Source organism: Pristis pectinata, chromosome 9, assembly GCF_009764475.1.
Source record: "Pristis pectinata isolate sPriPec2 chromosome 9, sPriPec2.1.pri, whole genome shotgun sequence".
In the NCBI taxonomy this organism is placed as follows: Eukaryota; Metazoa; Chordata; class Chondrichthyes; order Rhinopristiformes; family Pristidae; genus Pristis; species Pristis pectinata.
The window spans coordinates 93,846,202-93,863,297 of record NC_067413.1 but is presented as its reverse complement, the minus strand read 5'-3'; the positions used below and the strand labels follow the sequence as shown (position 1 = coordinate 93,863,297).

Genomic DNA, 17,096 nt, shown 5'->3' with positions numbered 1-17,096 from the left:
GTAGCTAACATATGCTAACTTAGCGCAGATCAAAGATTGAATTGGCACCTTGTTCAGTATTGCTTGGCTATTCATTGGGTAGGCTTGTTGAACAAATTCTGGAGACTACAGCGTTACTCAATTTAAGGATCAGAAGTATAGTGATTTGTTTCGCTGGATTAGTGACCCAGAGCCTGAAGTAGTTTCAGAAAATGAATTTCAAGTTGCACTATGGCAGTTATTGCATTTAAATTCACTTTATTGGTATTGGTTCGTTATTGTCACCTGAGATGCAGTGAAAAACTTTTGCTTGCATGCCATCCAGAGACATCATGCCATACATAAGTACATTGAGGTAGTTTTTAAATAAAACACAATGCAGAATGTTGTGTTACAGTTACAGAGAAAATGCAGTGTAGGTAGACAAATATAATGCAAGGGCCACGATGGGCTCGACTGGGAGATCAAGAGTTGATCATCTAGCTTATGAGGGGTCCATTGAAAAGTCTGATAACAGTGGGATAGAAGCTGTCCTTGGAGCCTGGTGGTACATGCTCTCAAGATTTTACCTTCTGCCTGATGGGAGAGGGGAGAAGAGAGGGGTCCTTGATTATGTTGGCTGCTTTCCTAAGGCAGCAGGAAGTGTAGACAGAGTCAATGGAGGGGGGGCTGGTCTGTGTGAAGGTGTGGGTTGTGTTCACAACTCCCTGCAATTTCTTGCGATCTTGTTCAGAGTAGTTGCTCTGCATCCAAGCTGTGATGCATCTGGATAGGATGCTTTCTATGATGCACCTGTTAACAAAAAGTTGGTAAGAGTCATTGGGGACATGCCAAGTTTCCTTAGCCTTTTGAGGAAGCAGAGGTATTGGTGTGCTTTCATGGCCATTGCATCCAAGTGGTTGGTTCAGGACAAATTGTTGATGTTTATACCTAGGAACTTGAAGCTCTCAACCATTTCCACCTCAGTACTAATTGTGGAGAAGGTATTGTTGCCTATCCTTCCTGATTGTGGACTGTTGGTCGGGAAGTCATGGATCCAGTTGCAAAGGGGTGCAGAGTCCTAGGTCTAGGAGTTTAGAGATAAGTTTGTTTGGAATTATGGTGTTGTAAGCAGAGCTATAGTCAATAAAAAGGAGTCTGACATAGGTGTCTTTTGTTATCCAGATGTTCCAGAGATGACTGTAGGGCCAGGGAGATGCGTACGCTGTGGACCTGTTTGGCAGTATGTGAATTTCAGTTAGTCAAGGTTGTCTGGTAGGTTGATTGATGTGTGCCACGACCAGCCTCTTGAAGCACTTCATTGTGGATGTCAGAGCCGTGAGGTGGTTGTCATTAAGGCACGTTACCTTATTTTTCTTTAGCACCAGAATGATGGTGGTTGTTTTAAAGTCAGCTCAAATTGGAGCAGAGAGAAGTTAAAAATGTCTGCGAATACTCCTGCTTGCTGGTCTGCGATTTTAGACAAAACTTGGAAATGGGCACCAATAAATGCTCATCTGCCTTGATAATATTCTTCTAGGGAAGAAACTCTCCCATTCTCGCCCAGTTTGCAGATATCCAGTCAGTCTCAGACCAAAATAATTGACACTTAACTTCTGGCTATTATTTCCTACCGAGTTACTTAGGAGGGCTAGGAATGGGCACTAAAAACTGGCTTTGCAACATGCAAAAAAAAATGAATTTTGAAAAGGTTAAAACTTGTTTGAGGTGAAGTCATCCAGATGAGTTTTATAAACTGTTCTTAATTATTCTTTCCTAGGTATGATTATCGTGAAATATTGCACAATTCCACCTTCTGTTTGGTTCCAAGGGGTCGTAGACTGGGATCTTTCCGATTTCTGGAGGCTTTGCAGGTAATTGATGTATAATGAATATAGATGCTGTTGTGCTTTTTAAAAATAAAATTGAAAACTTAGCACACTTAGCATCTTTGGTGTGTATTTTATGAACAATTTATCTAACTGGAATTTTATAATGCAGGCATGCTTAAATTGTGCACCTGGCTCCCAGCAATCTAGCCATTAAGCCCAAGCAGTTCTGATGAAGATCATTGACATGAAGTATCAACTCTTCTTTGCAAAGATGCTACCTGACCTCGACCTGGCTGCATCCTTGTATCTCTACCTATCACCCATCAGCTCCTGTCTTCCAACTCCACTCATCACCTGCCAGCCTATGCCTCACCCCTCATTTTTGCCTCTTTATACTGGCTATCTCCCTTCTATACTCAGTTCTGATGCAAGGTCTTAACCTGAAACATTGACTATCCCTTTGCCTCCACAAGATGCTGCTCAACCCGCTGTGTTCCTCCAGCAGTTTAAGCAAAGGAACTCCCACAGGGCTGCAGAAATGTATACCTTGTGATGCAGGAAGCTAAATATATCTTACAAAGTTCTAGATATGTATTTCAAAGGTTGATGCAAGATGCTATTGGGTAGTGTATGAGATCAGTTGTATATTCTTCCTCTTTTCCTTAATAGCCAGTAGATAGTGTTCAATTAGACTCAAAGTATAAATCAAACAGCAATGTACAAAATGAAATGCTTATAGGTATGCAAGTTGTAGATAATTGTTTGCAATTTAGCATCTGAATGTGTAAAGTGCAAAGTTAAAAGAGTTACTTGGTACAGAATTTGTATTACTGACTTGGTGGCTTTTTGTTCTTATCTAATTTTCAGCTGCTGCCATATTACTAAAAATGTTCACATTTTCTACACTGTGTGGCAGATTTTTTCTGCTTTATAACATTAAGTCAGTTTTCTGAAATTAAATTGTAATTTTCCAATGTGCAAATCATAACTATTACCAACCTCTTTATAAAGACAACACCCCAAGGCGCTAAAATTTTAAGTAGTTGATGGGATTTTTGGTTTTAGTTGAAGACATCAAGTACAAAATCCAAGAGGCATGAATAAAAACGCAGTTCAGGCTCCACAAAAAATGTGGTTTTTGATAAGGTGCAATACAGAGTCATAACAAAGTTATTTGCTGTGAAGAAATACAAATACATAATAAAGAAGTGGAAAAATTGAACACTTTTTTGGAAGTGTTTAAAATTCTGAATGAACAGGACAAGTTGGATAAGCTTGTTTACAGAAGATGTAGGATTTAAAATGAAGAGCCATAGATACATGTAAAAGGCAGATGTTTTCTCCTTGAGGTTAGTATTTGGGAATGTATGAAAGCATTCAAAATTGGATTGTTTAAGTGGATGAAGAAACTGAGTAAAAGTATAGTGGAGCAAGTTTAGTGACTGATTTAGAAGAAATTGTTTCTCAGATAAATGCTGATATTGCTGGTTGGACTAAGTAATGAGTTTCCAGGTTATAGTGATGTGTTTGTTTCTATATAGTGCAGTGGTTATGTTACTGACTTAACCATCCAGAAGTCTGGACACAAGGACCACAGCAGCCTGGTCAACAGTTAACTGTTGTGCAATGTGCCCAACAAGCCCCTCGCAGCAACTGGAGTTTAAGGGACTGGTTCCCCACATTTTGAGGAGAGTCGATGGGAATGTGGGGAGAATTAAATGGGATTAGTATAAATGGGTGCTTGATGGTTGATGTGGACTTGGTGGGTAGAAAATCCTGAACTATGTGACTTTTTGACTCTGTAAACCTAATAGTGTGCAATAAATGCCAGTGGTGGTTGGACCCTGAGAATCTTAAAATAAGTAGTGTTTTGTTTTAAATCATTCAACATAAATCCTTCTCTTCTGGGAAATGTAGAAAAGAAAGGCTAGGCTTCCAAAATGGAGGAGGGAAATGACAGACGTGAAAGTCTATGTTTTAAAAAAAACATAGCTCTAAATCATGTCACAGTTACTAAATATTTTAATTTCATAAACCTTAGTTCTATTTTTAAAACATTTGTACATTTTTCAATTTTAACTGTTAATAGTTTAAATATTTTTGCAGGCTGCATGTATTCCAGTGATGTTGAGTAATGGCTGGGAACTGCCATTTTCGGAAGTCATTGACTGGAACCAAGCTGTTGTCGTTGGAGATGAAAGGTTGCTACTGCAGGTATGGTGGGGGTGTGGTGATTGTAGATCTTATTTTTAAAAACATTCTTAAGCTATTTTGAAAAGTCTCGATCAGTGAGAATGAGCAGGAAGATGGAGATTGTAGATTATTTGTATAAAATCTCTTGTTCAATTATTTGAAATAAAAAACCAAAAAATGCTTTGACCTGAAACATTAACTCTATTTCTCTTCCCATATATGCAGCCTGAGCTGCTGAATATTTCCATTTTCTTTTTAATTTTAGTTTTCCTTAATCTGCATCTTTATTGTTTTTCATTTTCTGGTTGTTACTACCATTACTTGTAATTGTTTGCTATGGATCATTCTGTTATCTGTAATAAGACTTAAGTGCACTGTTTGCAATTTTACCCTGCACGCTATGTTAGGGATGTGATAATAAGAGAAAATGTAGAGCACTAGGATGCTGCCTAGTATCAATAAATATGTAGAAGGCCCTAAAAATTTGCCAATTTGGAAATGATTATGGATTATTTGATGGGCATCTTAAATTAAGAGATATGGTGGATGGAAACAGACTAATGACTTATAAGGAGATGGGTCAAAAATAGAGATGCAAGTACTGACAAAAATCTAATAGTTTTAAAGCAAGGAATAGAAATAATTTTTGAGTTGTGATGTCAAGTACACCCTCAGAATTGATGACTGAAGCAGCAACTCAGTCAGCAAATAAAAATAGGTTAGGTGCTTGAACGAATGAGGATAAAAAGATACAGAATATGGCAAGCAAAGAATTTTAAGGCAGCCTCTATGGACAGATTGGGATAAATTACTTGTTTTCTTGCTGTAATTTTTATTTATAAAATTAGAACTTTTTTTAATGACAGATTTAAATAGAATGTTGCCATATGAAACAAGCCATTTGGGCTATTATATCTGCTTCTCCAGGTCTTTATAGCAAAGCTAAAATGTATTTAACTATTACTTAGAAGTTTTAGGAATTTAGATTACAAAAGTGAATTCAGAGAAGAGAATAATTCTTGGAGCTGTTCCTGATGAGGCATTGCTTTAACTCTGCGACAAAGGCATGTCCATGCCCCTTAGTATCTATCTGTATTTGTGTTGCTGTAAGCAGGACCCTGTGTTAATGGCGTCATCAGTTACTGCTATATTAGGAAGACAGTTATCCCCATTGCACTTGCATCACTTGAGTCTGCCGTATTTGGTTATGTGTTTTAAGATTGCGTAAAGGTTACATTTAGAAAACTGATGTTATAAAGTTTGGTTAAATAGTTGAGCTTTAATATGATTTAAACTTAACTATGTATTTCTAAAATCATTTATGAATAGAATGTACTGGGTCTTGTATGTATATTGATTAAACTCATTTATAGGTGTTGTAACTGACTCTGGAATTTATAGTGCACAGTAATTATTAGGAAAATTAAATTTCCCGTCCATTCTTTCCCAGTGATTACGTTCTGTGCAAATTGCACACAGATATTTTCATATTGTTGTACTTGCAATGAATTTTCCGGCTGTGATTTTATTTTATTTCGTTTCCTGCTTTGGTTTGGAACTGCAATTTAAACTTCACACACCAGCATGTTACTGCAGGAGGCCAATTACAGGCTTCTGAGATTTATCAAATGGTTTTTTTAAATAAAAACAGTGATTAAAACATTAAACAACTTCACATTCCAGATAATTATATATTCATTATTACAGTATTAGTCAAAGCAATTAGATTGATTCATAATAGCCTGCATTTTGCTGCCAAGCTTGCCAGAAATTTTGGTACTTGACTGAAATCCAATAGTTGAGCAGTAGCATGCTAGAATTCCCAAATATTTTTGCAGGGGGCTCTGCCCTCTGATAAATCACCAGACTGTATGCCCATTCATTTCAGTGGAACTCTTCTTCCAGCTGCAACGTAAATTGCAATTTTTAAAATTGCATTTCCAGTAATATTTTATAATAGTGTTCCAAGTTTTTCAGGTAAACCAATTTTGAATTTTTGAATTTCTTTACATTGTGTCTTATATGTTTAAGTTTTAATCATTTTGCATGCTTCAGTGTCAAGGATATTGGGAAGCATTTAAAAACCTTGACAGCTTTGACAAACAGCAAAAGGAGCATGGCTTTGCCATCTGTCAAATGCTTTTCTCAGCAGTTAATATGCAGAGCTTGTTCTGACCTGCATATGACCCAATCGTGTTGAGAGAGGCCCTGGTTCCTCTCAGGGCCTTGTTGGTTGGTGCAGGTTGCCCTCAGCAATATTCTTCAGGGCTAAGTATGGGGCTTTTAAATCTCCTTCTACCTTCCTGTATCCTGGACATGGTTCTTCCGACTGCCTACATCATTGACTTCTGTCTATCCATCATCCACCCCCCAGAATTTCTGCACCCACTCGTTAACAACCTTGACCCTGGCACCAGGGAAGCAATGTACTATCCTATCAGTTGTGTAATGACCACAGAAATGCCTGTCTTCCAACCACCATACTTTTAATTACTAAAACCCCTATCTTTTGAACTCTCATTTCTTTTTCTTTCCCAACCCCAAGCAGCACACCTATATTAGCAAGAACTTGTTTGTACTCCCCTAAGGAACCAGTAGCATTTAGAGGTAAATATGAGTTGGAGAGTATAACACATTCAGTGGACTACTGCACAATCTGTCTGGTTGTCTTGATCTGCCTAGCATTGTGCCTGTAGATTCATAAGCTTTGTGGTGACCACATCCTGAAGCATGCAATCCTAAGCCTTTGAACTGTACCGCGTAATGCCAGCTGCTGTTCAAGGTCCAAAATTCACATCTTGAGCTTTTCCAGTTGATATTTCCTGCACACTTGGTTGTCCAGCTTACAAGAAACATCCTAGACTTCCCACATGGCATAGGATGTGCATTCAGCATGACTGAAAAGCCCTACTTGGGAATAAAAAGTAAAAATCCAACCACCAGGGCAGAAAAGTATGTGATGCTGTCCACTTCTTGCCAACTGCTGATGCCATTCTTTGTTTTTTTTTCCCCTCAATCTCTGGAACAATGATGAGTTTGCTCCTGCTGTTTCATTCAAAGAGGTTGATTTAAAGCACCAAGCAGCAGCACATTTCCCTTCTGTCCTTGAATGAAATGTCGATTATTAAAGGGAAGTGCTTTTAATTTAGTAAAACAAAGTAACATGTAAAATAAGTCTGAAGATTAATGTTCAATTTTTCAAATTGTGCATTTTTGATTTTTTTAATATATTAAATAATGACTCAAATGGTTAATCGGTGGGAATGGTAGTGGCATATACTCTTAAACAGATTTACTCTTGGACAGAAGTTAAATATGTGTATCAAAGAAATTCCTCACTGGGGAAATAAAGGCTGTGCAAAGATGTCACTGTTGACCTGAAATCTTTTATTAGTTACTGGTCTGTTTCATGTGTACTGTTACATGAGTGCCTTGCAAATTCATTACCAAACTGAAGCAATAAATTGTTAGATTTTTTCTCAAAGAAGGTCAAGTGATTGTATTGATCAATTAATAAATTTAATTAAGTGTATACTTTGTACTATTGCTTATCATACATTCCCTTGTCTTACAGATACCTTCTACTGTAAGGTCTATTAATCAGAACAAAATCTTAGCACTTAGGCAACAGACACAGTTCTTATGGGACGCTTATTTTTCTTCAGTTGAGAGGATAGTATTGACTACATTAGAAGTAAGTATGACTTGGCAATTTAACCTTTAATCCACTAATAATAAATATTAATATGTTCCTAGAGCAGTAGTTTTATAAAAATGTTCTTTACCTTGTGTACCAATACCTAAAGATTGAAGATTTTAAACCCATTTGGAAATTATTTGTCTTGTACAATATATCAGAATATTTTCTACTTGTGATCATGTCTACAATGAAAGTTTTCAGTCTTCAAACACCATATTTAACTATGTATATGGAAACAACAAAATTATTTTGTACTTAGAAATTGCCAAATAAATGAACTGATTTTGTGGATGAGATCTTTGCTTGATATGAAAATGCAGTGACTCTGTAAATGGGTTGTTTAGATCCCAGGAGACTTCTAGCTGATTAAGTTGTCTGCAGCATGCCATGTATTTGTCAAACTACACGAATGGAAGAAAGTACTGAATATTTTAACTTCATTCTTTGGAAATTTTATGTCCATGTGTATTGGCATATTTATTTAGATGTCCTTCAGATGATGAACTTATCAACTTTTAATCATCAGAATCACACTTCCATTCATTTTAGTTGAGTAATTTTACAAAATTTGGGTTGATGAGAGCTACATTTTATAAAGAACATTAATGTAAGGATGATACCAATTTTCTGAAATAGTTTTAATGTTAATAAAATATTTGTTGCTGTTTGTTACCAGCTTTGTCTTGTACTGTTAAATTGGAGAGGTACCCATACCAATGTTGAACATTCCTTCAGAACCATGTCCAATTGGTATTCTAATGCAAAACCAACTCAGCAAGTACCAACAATTTATTCATCAGTGATGAAGTGTGACAAAAATCTAACTTTATCTTTGAAATTCACTAAGTCTTCATTCTTGAAAGATAGAATCAGCTTGTAAGGAGTTAAAATTCTAAAGACGTACTCTGTATTTCCCAACAGGAAAACTTAATTACCTCAAGATTCAAGTAGTCTAGATATGGAGAGGTTTAGCTCATTGCATGTGATAGTGGACTAGCTAGCGTATACAGAAAGAGTTCTGTTATAATCTATACATCTCATTAAAATTTATGATGACATTGCAATGGTTAAAACTTGCTCCCCCATCATAGTGAACATTGGATCTGTTTACAGGGAGGAGGGGTGGGGTGGCAGAAGTGGATGGGGCTTGGAAGTTGTGGTGAGTGGGGGAGGTAGTGGGGATAAATGTAAAGAATAGATCAACCAAGATTCTCAGTGCTGATTTATTGAAAGTAAAAGCTGAGTCAGCTTTTCAAAAAATGCTGCATTCTGTATCATTATTTTTTTCAGCCAATATGAGAGTATTGCACTCATCTGCGAGAAGCAGCTTAGTCATTTCTCTTGCCCTCCACTATTCAGTCTAAAGCCAGGTTGTTGCCGCCCAATTTGTTGCTGTAACTGTAAAAAAAAATGAGAAAAGCAAATTCAGCTTAGCTGGAGATTTGAGTCTAGAAGTAACTAGTTCTGTGTGACTTCTAAAAATAGTAATTTTTGCTGCGTGACTGCACAAGTACTTAATTTGCAAATTTTGGCTATGATGCAAATGACTATTTAGAGAATGTGTCCTTGATTTACATAGCTTTTTTCACTATAACAATGTTAACGCACAGAAAGATGTCAGTAGTTTTTAGTTGCAAGCGGCCTCCACTTTATGGGGGCGTGGGGGCTTGTGTTTCTAGGAAATGGTCCATATCGTGATTTTCTGTAACACAAAGCCAAGTCATTTGCGTATACATCAAGAAAATTTTCCTGCATAAATTCCTTAAGTGAATTTTATTCCAGATCTCAAACTTTTAGTTAGCGATTGTGAATTCTGTAAGTGGTGAATTTGTTACCTGAATGGCCATAATGTGAGGGTCACCTGTAATGGGAACCAGTCTTAAACCTATTTCTATTGGATCCTGTATTGACATAGTAAGATCCTCCTGTCCACCTTTGATATTATTATTAATAAACAGCAGTTGAAATCACAGGTGTAGCTGTGACGAAGATCCCTATCCATTAGATTGACTGTTGCACCATATTGACTAGAAAGCCATGAGATGCCAGACAGCAGCCACTTGACTTATTGGGTTCCCATTGACATAAGTGGTCCTTGAAACGCACTATAGTATTAACAAAGACCATGTTTGAAACTGACTACAGCAATGGAATTAGATCCCTATAGGGTAGCCTAGTAGTACAATGGAGAGGAAATCTCAATTTTTCTATGTATGTCTCGTCAGTGCTGTATTGGAGATAGACAATTTAAGTGTAGCAGAATGTTACCCCTGCAAGTATTACAGAGGGCAGCGATGTTATATTGGAGAGAATGGAAAAAAGGGTTAAGCATGTGGTTACAAGATCGGAATCAATGGCATGCACCCTTGAATTTTATCTAGAAAAATGTGAGATCTTCATGGCAGAACTTAAAAGAATGTGAGAGAAGTGATAAATCTTCTGAAAGTTCCAATAAGTTCAAGGCCAGCCATGACTAGTTCATGCTTTTCAAGAAACTTAGAAACTTGCATAATATTTCCCTGTGGGGGAGGCAGCAGAGCAGGTACCATGGTGGTGAAAGGTTTTCCACAGAAGTTAAAATCATTAAGGAAGGTCGCTGTCCCCTAAATCAGCATTTACCATAGATGAAGCATGACTCTCTTGGATGAGGATGCCCTTGTGCACTTTTCAGTGATGAGAAAACAGCTCTAGGCCTCAAGGTAGCCAGAGGTTGTCTTGCTCTTTATAAGGTAGTGGCAAGGATTACACGAAACTTAACCCTCTGTTAATCTACCATTTAGGGCTCTAAATGAATATTCATTGGTTAACCTTCCAAGATGTGGCAACCTGACAAAGCCTTGATGATGGCACTGTTCTTCTATGAGTACATGTTATTTTGCTCCCCTGTTCATCAAACAATATTATGCAAGGAATAATCTGGATAACAGGGCCTTGTTTATCATCAACAATACCTCTGAACATTAGTTCACATCAAGTACATGGCTGAAAATATTTAAGCAGCATTATTACCCTCTAACTCTTTGTTACAACCCATGGACCAAGGTGCTATCACTACATTCAAGCTTACTACTTGCAACATATAATGACCCATATTATTTCAGTAGCAAAGACAAATCCACCGTTGAGGAAATTTCCAAATATAGAAGGCAGCGACCTAATGCTGGTGAATGGGATTAGTACAAGTAGGTACAATAGGCAGCATGGACATGGTGGACTGAAGGGCTGGTTTCCATGCTGTACAATTCCAACTCAAGATGGCCATAGACTATATCAGTGCTGCTTGGAGTCTATGCAGGAAATTATGGTCGGCATATGTGCCTGTCTCTCATAAGTTTATCAGTGTTTCCTTAAAAAAAATTGTCTAGTTGACAGACAAGACTGGATTTGAGGAAGTGGATCAGGATCACATGGAAGAGTTAATGGAACTGCATGGTGAGCAGCTCACAGATAGGATCTGGTAGAGCTTGAACAAAGGTCACAAAAGGAACAGTAAGCACCGACACAGCAGCATCACTACCAAAACAGCTTCCTATATATAAAAAAGACTTTTGGTGACATTCAACTACATTGAGAAAGTGATGATCCCAATATGGAGCACAGTAATGGATGTGGTTACATGACCAAAAATGCACTAAGACTGTGTTTATTATCACTGTCTTATATGATGTGAGATCAGTTGTTTTGCGGCAGTTGTATAGTGCAAAGACATCAAATTACAATAAATTACAAGGTAAATAGCGCAAAAAAGGGAATAACAAGGTAGTGTTCATGGACAGTTCAGAAATTTGATGGCCGTGAGGAAGAAGCTGTTCCTAAATCATTAAGTGTGGGTCTCCAGGCCCTCGTACCTCCTCCCCGATGGTAGTAACGAGAAGAGGGCATGTCCTGGATGGTGAGGGTCCTTAGTGATGAATGCCACCACCTTGAAGCATTGGCTCTTGATGTCCTCAATGGTGGGGAGGGTTGTGCCTGTGATGGAGCTGCCTGAGTCTACAACCCTCTGCAGCCTCTTGCGAATCCTGTGCATTGGAGCCTCTGTACCAGGCTGTAATGCAACCAGTCAGAATGGTCTCCACTGTACATCTATAGAAATTTGCAAGAGTCTTTGGTGACATACCAAATCGCAAACTCCAAATGAAGTAGAGCCACTGGCGTGCATTATTTTGCCATAAGGAGCTTTATCCGGTGAAGGTGAGCTGTCCAGTCTTCAGTGTCGTAAGCTCATGTTGGGCAGTGTCTGAACACCAGTAATGACTTTGCCTCTTGCCATCACTGCTGACACCACCTTGGCATGCAGATTCATCATTACCACTTATACACAAAGGTACAGAGAAGAGGGATTAGAACAATCAGCTCTTGAACCTGCTTTGCCATTCAATAAGATCATGGCTGATCTGATTGCAACCTCAACTCTGCATTCCCAACGACTCGTTATTTTTCATCTTCCCCCCCCACCCACCCATGTTCAACTCTTTTTTTAATCAGTAATCTATCTCAAAAGGAAGATTCAGCTTTCACTAGCCTTTAAGGAACAAAAGCTCCAGACACTAATAACCCTCAGGAAAAAAAGGAAAAAAAAAATTCCGCTCTTCTCTCTCTTAACTGGGTGTTCCAGAGATAGTGACAACTAGTTCTAAGTTCTCCCACAAGAGGATGTATCCACCCTGTCAAAACGCTTCAGGATTGTTTATGTTTCACTTAGTGTACGCTGAAATATACACGAAGTATACATTATGTATGCTTTTATTATGTTAAGTCAAAAATTAATGAATATTATTTTGTTAATATTTATTTCGAATATATGTTGGTCTACTTTTGAGATGTTGAGGTTTTATGACAGATTTGACTTCCGGTGCAGAATTGAAAGCAATGTGAAATCTCTTTTTGGTTTGAATTTTCACTTAATGCAATGTTTTCTTGAAACATAACCCCTTTGTATATCAACCAAAACCTGTTCATTTTATTGTACTCATTCATGACAATAGTTGCATCTTCATGCAATGTTCAAATGTGATGTGGCGTCATTTATTGTGGCAGAATGGATGATGAAATATGGATCAGGAAATTGGATGAGTGATGGGAAACTAAATGAATAATGGACGGTTACTCATTCATGGGATATGTTACCCAAGGATAACTGTGGTTTCTTTTAAATAGATAATTCAAGACAGAATTTTTAACCATATATCTCGCAATGGCTTAATTTGGAATAAACCTCCAGGAGGATTATTCAGTCAGCCACAGTATTCAACACATCTAGGAGATTTTCCTTTTTATTATTCTTATCTAGGTAAGTAGTCATTTAAATTTGTACATCACGTTACATCATGATCACATTGATAATAAATACATAGTTAATCTTTTGCATTTTTCAATGCTTGTATAAAAATAATTATAGCAAGTGTATGTAACAGACTTTGTTAGTCATAAATTAACCATCAGAAAAAACCAGAATCTAGATGTTAAACTACTTCCGTGCAAGGTGGTAATAGGGTATGCAACCATCTTGGACAAAATGTTATAATTCACTAACAGTCTACTGATATAGTTGCAGAAGTATTTTATGAATGAAGAAATACCCAGAGAAGCAATCCTTGGATTACTTATGATTTAGGATATCCACAGATAGCTAAATATGGTTTAAAAAAACACAATGAATGCATTCTAAAATGACTCATACTTATCTGGAATTACAAGAATGAAAAGTTGAATTATTTTACAAATTTATTTCCAGAGTGAGTCTCTGTGGTCTATCAGATTTGTATTGACTCAGAATTATTAAGTCTCTGCCACATATTATTAGTGCATAAATCATCCAGCAATTTGAAATGAGGAAGAGTTACCCTGTGATTGGTAAATGTCCACAAATTGCTGGTCAGTTTGCACTGTTGTGCTGTTAGCCTCATAAGAGGAGCCTCCATCAACTTTACCCAACCTCCCAGAAGTTCCTTCTTTAAATGATCCATCTTCTGTTCCTGTAATGCAATATCTGACCAAGAGAAGGAACAGTTGTTCAATGGAACCATTTTCCTACGTTTAATAATCTTTTTGTGTGTCATAAGTTCTCTTTCAACAGTTTTACTTTATTTCTCCTTTTCCTCTATTTAATACAACCCTAACTTGCCGCATTTGCTTTTCTGACCTTGCTTTATCCAATCCTTAAATCTCAATTGTTAAGATATAACCTCATTGATGCCATTCACCAAGACTCCAGATACCACATTGATCTTTCCACATCATTATCAAGTTACAGTACCAGCAATTTGTAGTGCAACAAAAGGTTTCAAGCTAAAGATTGATTGGAAAAAAAATAATAGGGCAAACATTAACTGCTCCACTCTAGCAAATTCTAGGTATAGTATTGGATTTCTTAACATGGAATGCCAATGTTTAGCTGCAAGGTTTAATGTTATTATTAAACATTATGTCTGGTTGGGTTTTTGTTTTTTTAAGTTTTCTGTTTTTTAAGCTTCCTCTCTGATTTTTGTTTCAGGTATAATGCCTTCAACCAAGTTTACTGCCGTTATCCATGCAGTGACTCCGCTGGTTTCGCAGTCACAGCCAATATTAAAGCTTCTGCTGGCAGTAACTAAGAGTCAATATTGTGCCCAGGTAGACTGTCCATTTCTCTGTTCCATTTAGCAAATACGTAGTCATTTGAGATTGGGATGCAGAGTTGTGGTTTATATTTTTTTAAAAATTTGGTTTGTTTCCTGTCTTTCTGGAAGACGTTAATATGTTGCTGCACTGCAGTTTTACAAGTATTAACAGCCTACGGAAAGCTCATCTTTTAGCCCATTATCAATGTCAGTTTTGATGACGGCAGCAGCCTACTTAACTTTAGTGCCATTGCAGTTGACCTTTCTATCTTCCTTGAACATCCACACACAGACTTTTCCAGAGAGCATAGTTAGATAATCTACTGAATACTGAAAGGCCTGGATCAAGTGGACGTGGAGAGGATGTTTCCATTAGTAGGAGAGTCTAGGATAAGAGGGCACAGCCTCAGAATAAAGGGACATCCCTTTAGAACTGAGATGAGGAGGAATTTCTTCAGCCAGAGGGTGGTGAATCTATGGACTTCGTTGCCACAGACGACTGTGGAGGCTACGTCATTGTGTATATTTAAAGCAGAGATAGATTTTTGATTGGTAAGAGGATTAAGGGTTAAGAGGAGAAGGCAGGAGAATGGGGTTGAAAAAGAAAATCAACCATGATTGAATAGTGGAGCAGGCTGAATGGCCTGATTCTGCTCTTGTGTCTTATGATCTTATAACTACCAGAGGTTGGAATGTATATAGACTTTTCTTTGCCCCTCCCCCTTGCAAACTGGCAGTATGACAAATCACACTGCTCCAACAATAACAAAAGCTGAAATCACTAACTGGACACAGGTTAGGAATCAAACCTGGATGATTTTGTTTAGTGTGCTTTGGCTACTCATTGAATAAAAGCAATGCCTGTTTGTGTTGTGTAAATTATTAATAAAGTTAGAATCACTACTACAATAAAGCTATATTCCTCCATATCTCACAGCATCTGTGAAATTGAAAGTCTAGCAGAAAAAAACTTTTATTTCTTGCATGTCATTGCAGGCTCTAAAACACATTTCTCGTTTTGTTTGGTTGCCCCTTTTAAATTACAATGATACTTCCAATAAACATGGCCTTTAGCTCTAGGATCGTAGAACTTGTCAAGATTTGTTTTTTTTTACAAAATACAGAAATATTAAAGCATTCCAAGAGTAAAATTAATGACATTATTTTGGAATAAGTAATAGTATTTTAATTTATGAAACAGTGTTTTAATTTTCATGAGATTAGTGTCGATGTTAATTCTGTGACTAATTATCATTGGTTGTTTATAGGTTATTGTGTTATGGGACTGTGACAAACCCTTACCAGCCAAACACCGTTGGCCCTCCACTACTGTACCTGTACTGGTAATTGAAGGAGAAAATAAAGTAAGTTTTCTTGCAGACTTCATGATGCATATACTTATCTTCAATTTACATTGACTATGAATTGACGTAGTGGGAGATTACACAATTGCCAACGGATTTGTTTTGGGTGGGTAAGAAAGATGCATCTAAGCATCAGAGTCTTTTTGAATAATTTTAAACTTGGTTATCATTGGGGTCCATAGTAATAGATTATAGAACAATTACAGCACAATTCAGGCCCTTCGGCCCACAAAGTTGTGCTGAACATGTCCCTACCCTAGAAATTACTAGGCTATTATCAACTATGTAACCAAAATTTATATTCTGTTTCGTATGGCTTGATATTATCAAAAAGAATGAAATGATATTTAATTGTATCTGTGTTAATAGATTGCAAAATTGTTTGAAATTTGTCTTTGGTTTAATTCTCAAACTGACCCAGCACCTTGACTGACCACTTTTATAGAGTGGATGTACAATTATGATCAGTGGCTTAAGGCTTACAGAAAATAAACTATCAGTGACCTTTTGAGCAAATTGTATATAGTTTGTGGTCTGCATTCTGAGCAGTTTTCTTAAGAGTAGAATCTTCAATGCAAGTTCAAAGTATTTTTTTAAAGGAAACTTTGGCTTTTTTTTGTCACATTTGTATGTGGGTGGATCAATGTTTTATCGTTAGTGTAATGGTCATATGGAAACAGTTGCTGAGGACTTTGATAATTATTTAAACTGTGGCACTGAAATTTTACAATATAGTAGTGAATCAGTAAAAATAGAGTGGCGTTATAAACCATTATTTGAATCTGATCAGAAATTCGGATTCCTAGCCTGGACATATTTGATATACTTATTCATTTTTCAGGATCTTGGTATTTGCTAGTTAAGGCAAGCATTTATTCCCCATCCCTCATTGTCCTTGAGAAGGTGGTGAGCTGCCGCCTTGAATTGCTGCAATCCTTCTGGTGAATGTTCTCTCACAGTGACATTAGGTAGAGAGTTCGAGGGTAAGATACCATAATGAAGAATTGGGAATATGTTTCCAAGTCGGGGGCAATGTGCATATAGCTTTTATAATGTATAAATAGTGTATGCTGTGGTAAACAGCACCAATAAGTACACCTCTTTGGGCTCTTCCTTCTGCCCAGTGATTATTTGCTGAGCATTGTAGGGATTCCAAAAATCCCTGCTAGAAAAAATACACCAGTTCTGAAATCTCCTGTGTAGCTTTTGTTGTTTTATTTGAAAATCTTTTCTATGAAACAAGCTAAGACACCATATTATAAAAGATGTTGTTATGGTAAGGATCATTTTGACCAATTTTTTTTCTTAAATCATGTCAGTCTTTGATGAGGGATAAAATGAACACGAGTCTGCATACTGTTTCTTCCAAAGTGCAAAGGTTGGGCTGGGTGGACCATTCAAAGTGATGCATCTTTTCATTACAAAAATCTTTGGTGTCTTGGTGATCACT

General features: G+C 37.1%; 1 protein-coding gene across 1 annotated transcript in view; it reads left to right on the top strand.

Annotated features, from left to right (window-relative positions):
- Positions 1 to 17,096, top strand: part of LOC127574370 (exostosin-1-like) — a 105,322-nt gene that overhangs the window by 66,364 nt on the left and 21,862 nt on the right. Inside the window, exons 2-7 of the mRNA XM_052023328.1 lie at positions 1,739 to 1,832; positions 3,897 to 4,004; positions 7,558 to 7,677; positions 12,841 to 12,973; positions 14,177 to 14,295; positions 15,551 to 15,646. Coding sequence (XP_051879288.1) covers positions 1,739 to 1,832; positions 3,897 to 4,004; positions 7,558 to 7,677; positions 12,841 to 12,973; positions 14,177 to 14,295; positions 15,551 to 15,646 — 670 coding nt within the window. The remainder of the gene's footprint in view (positions 1 to 1,738; positions 1,833 to 3,896; positions 4,005 to 7,557; positions 7,678 to 12,840; positions 12,974 to 14,176; positions 14,296 to 15,550; positions 15,647 to 17,096) is intronic.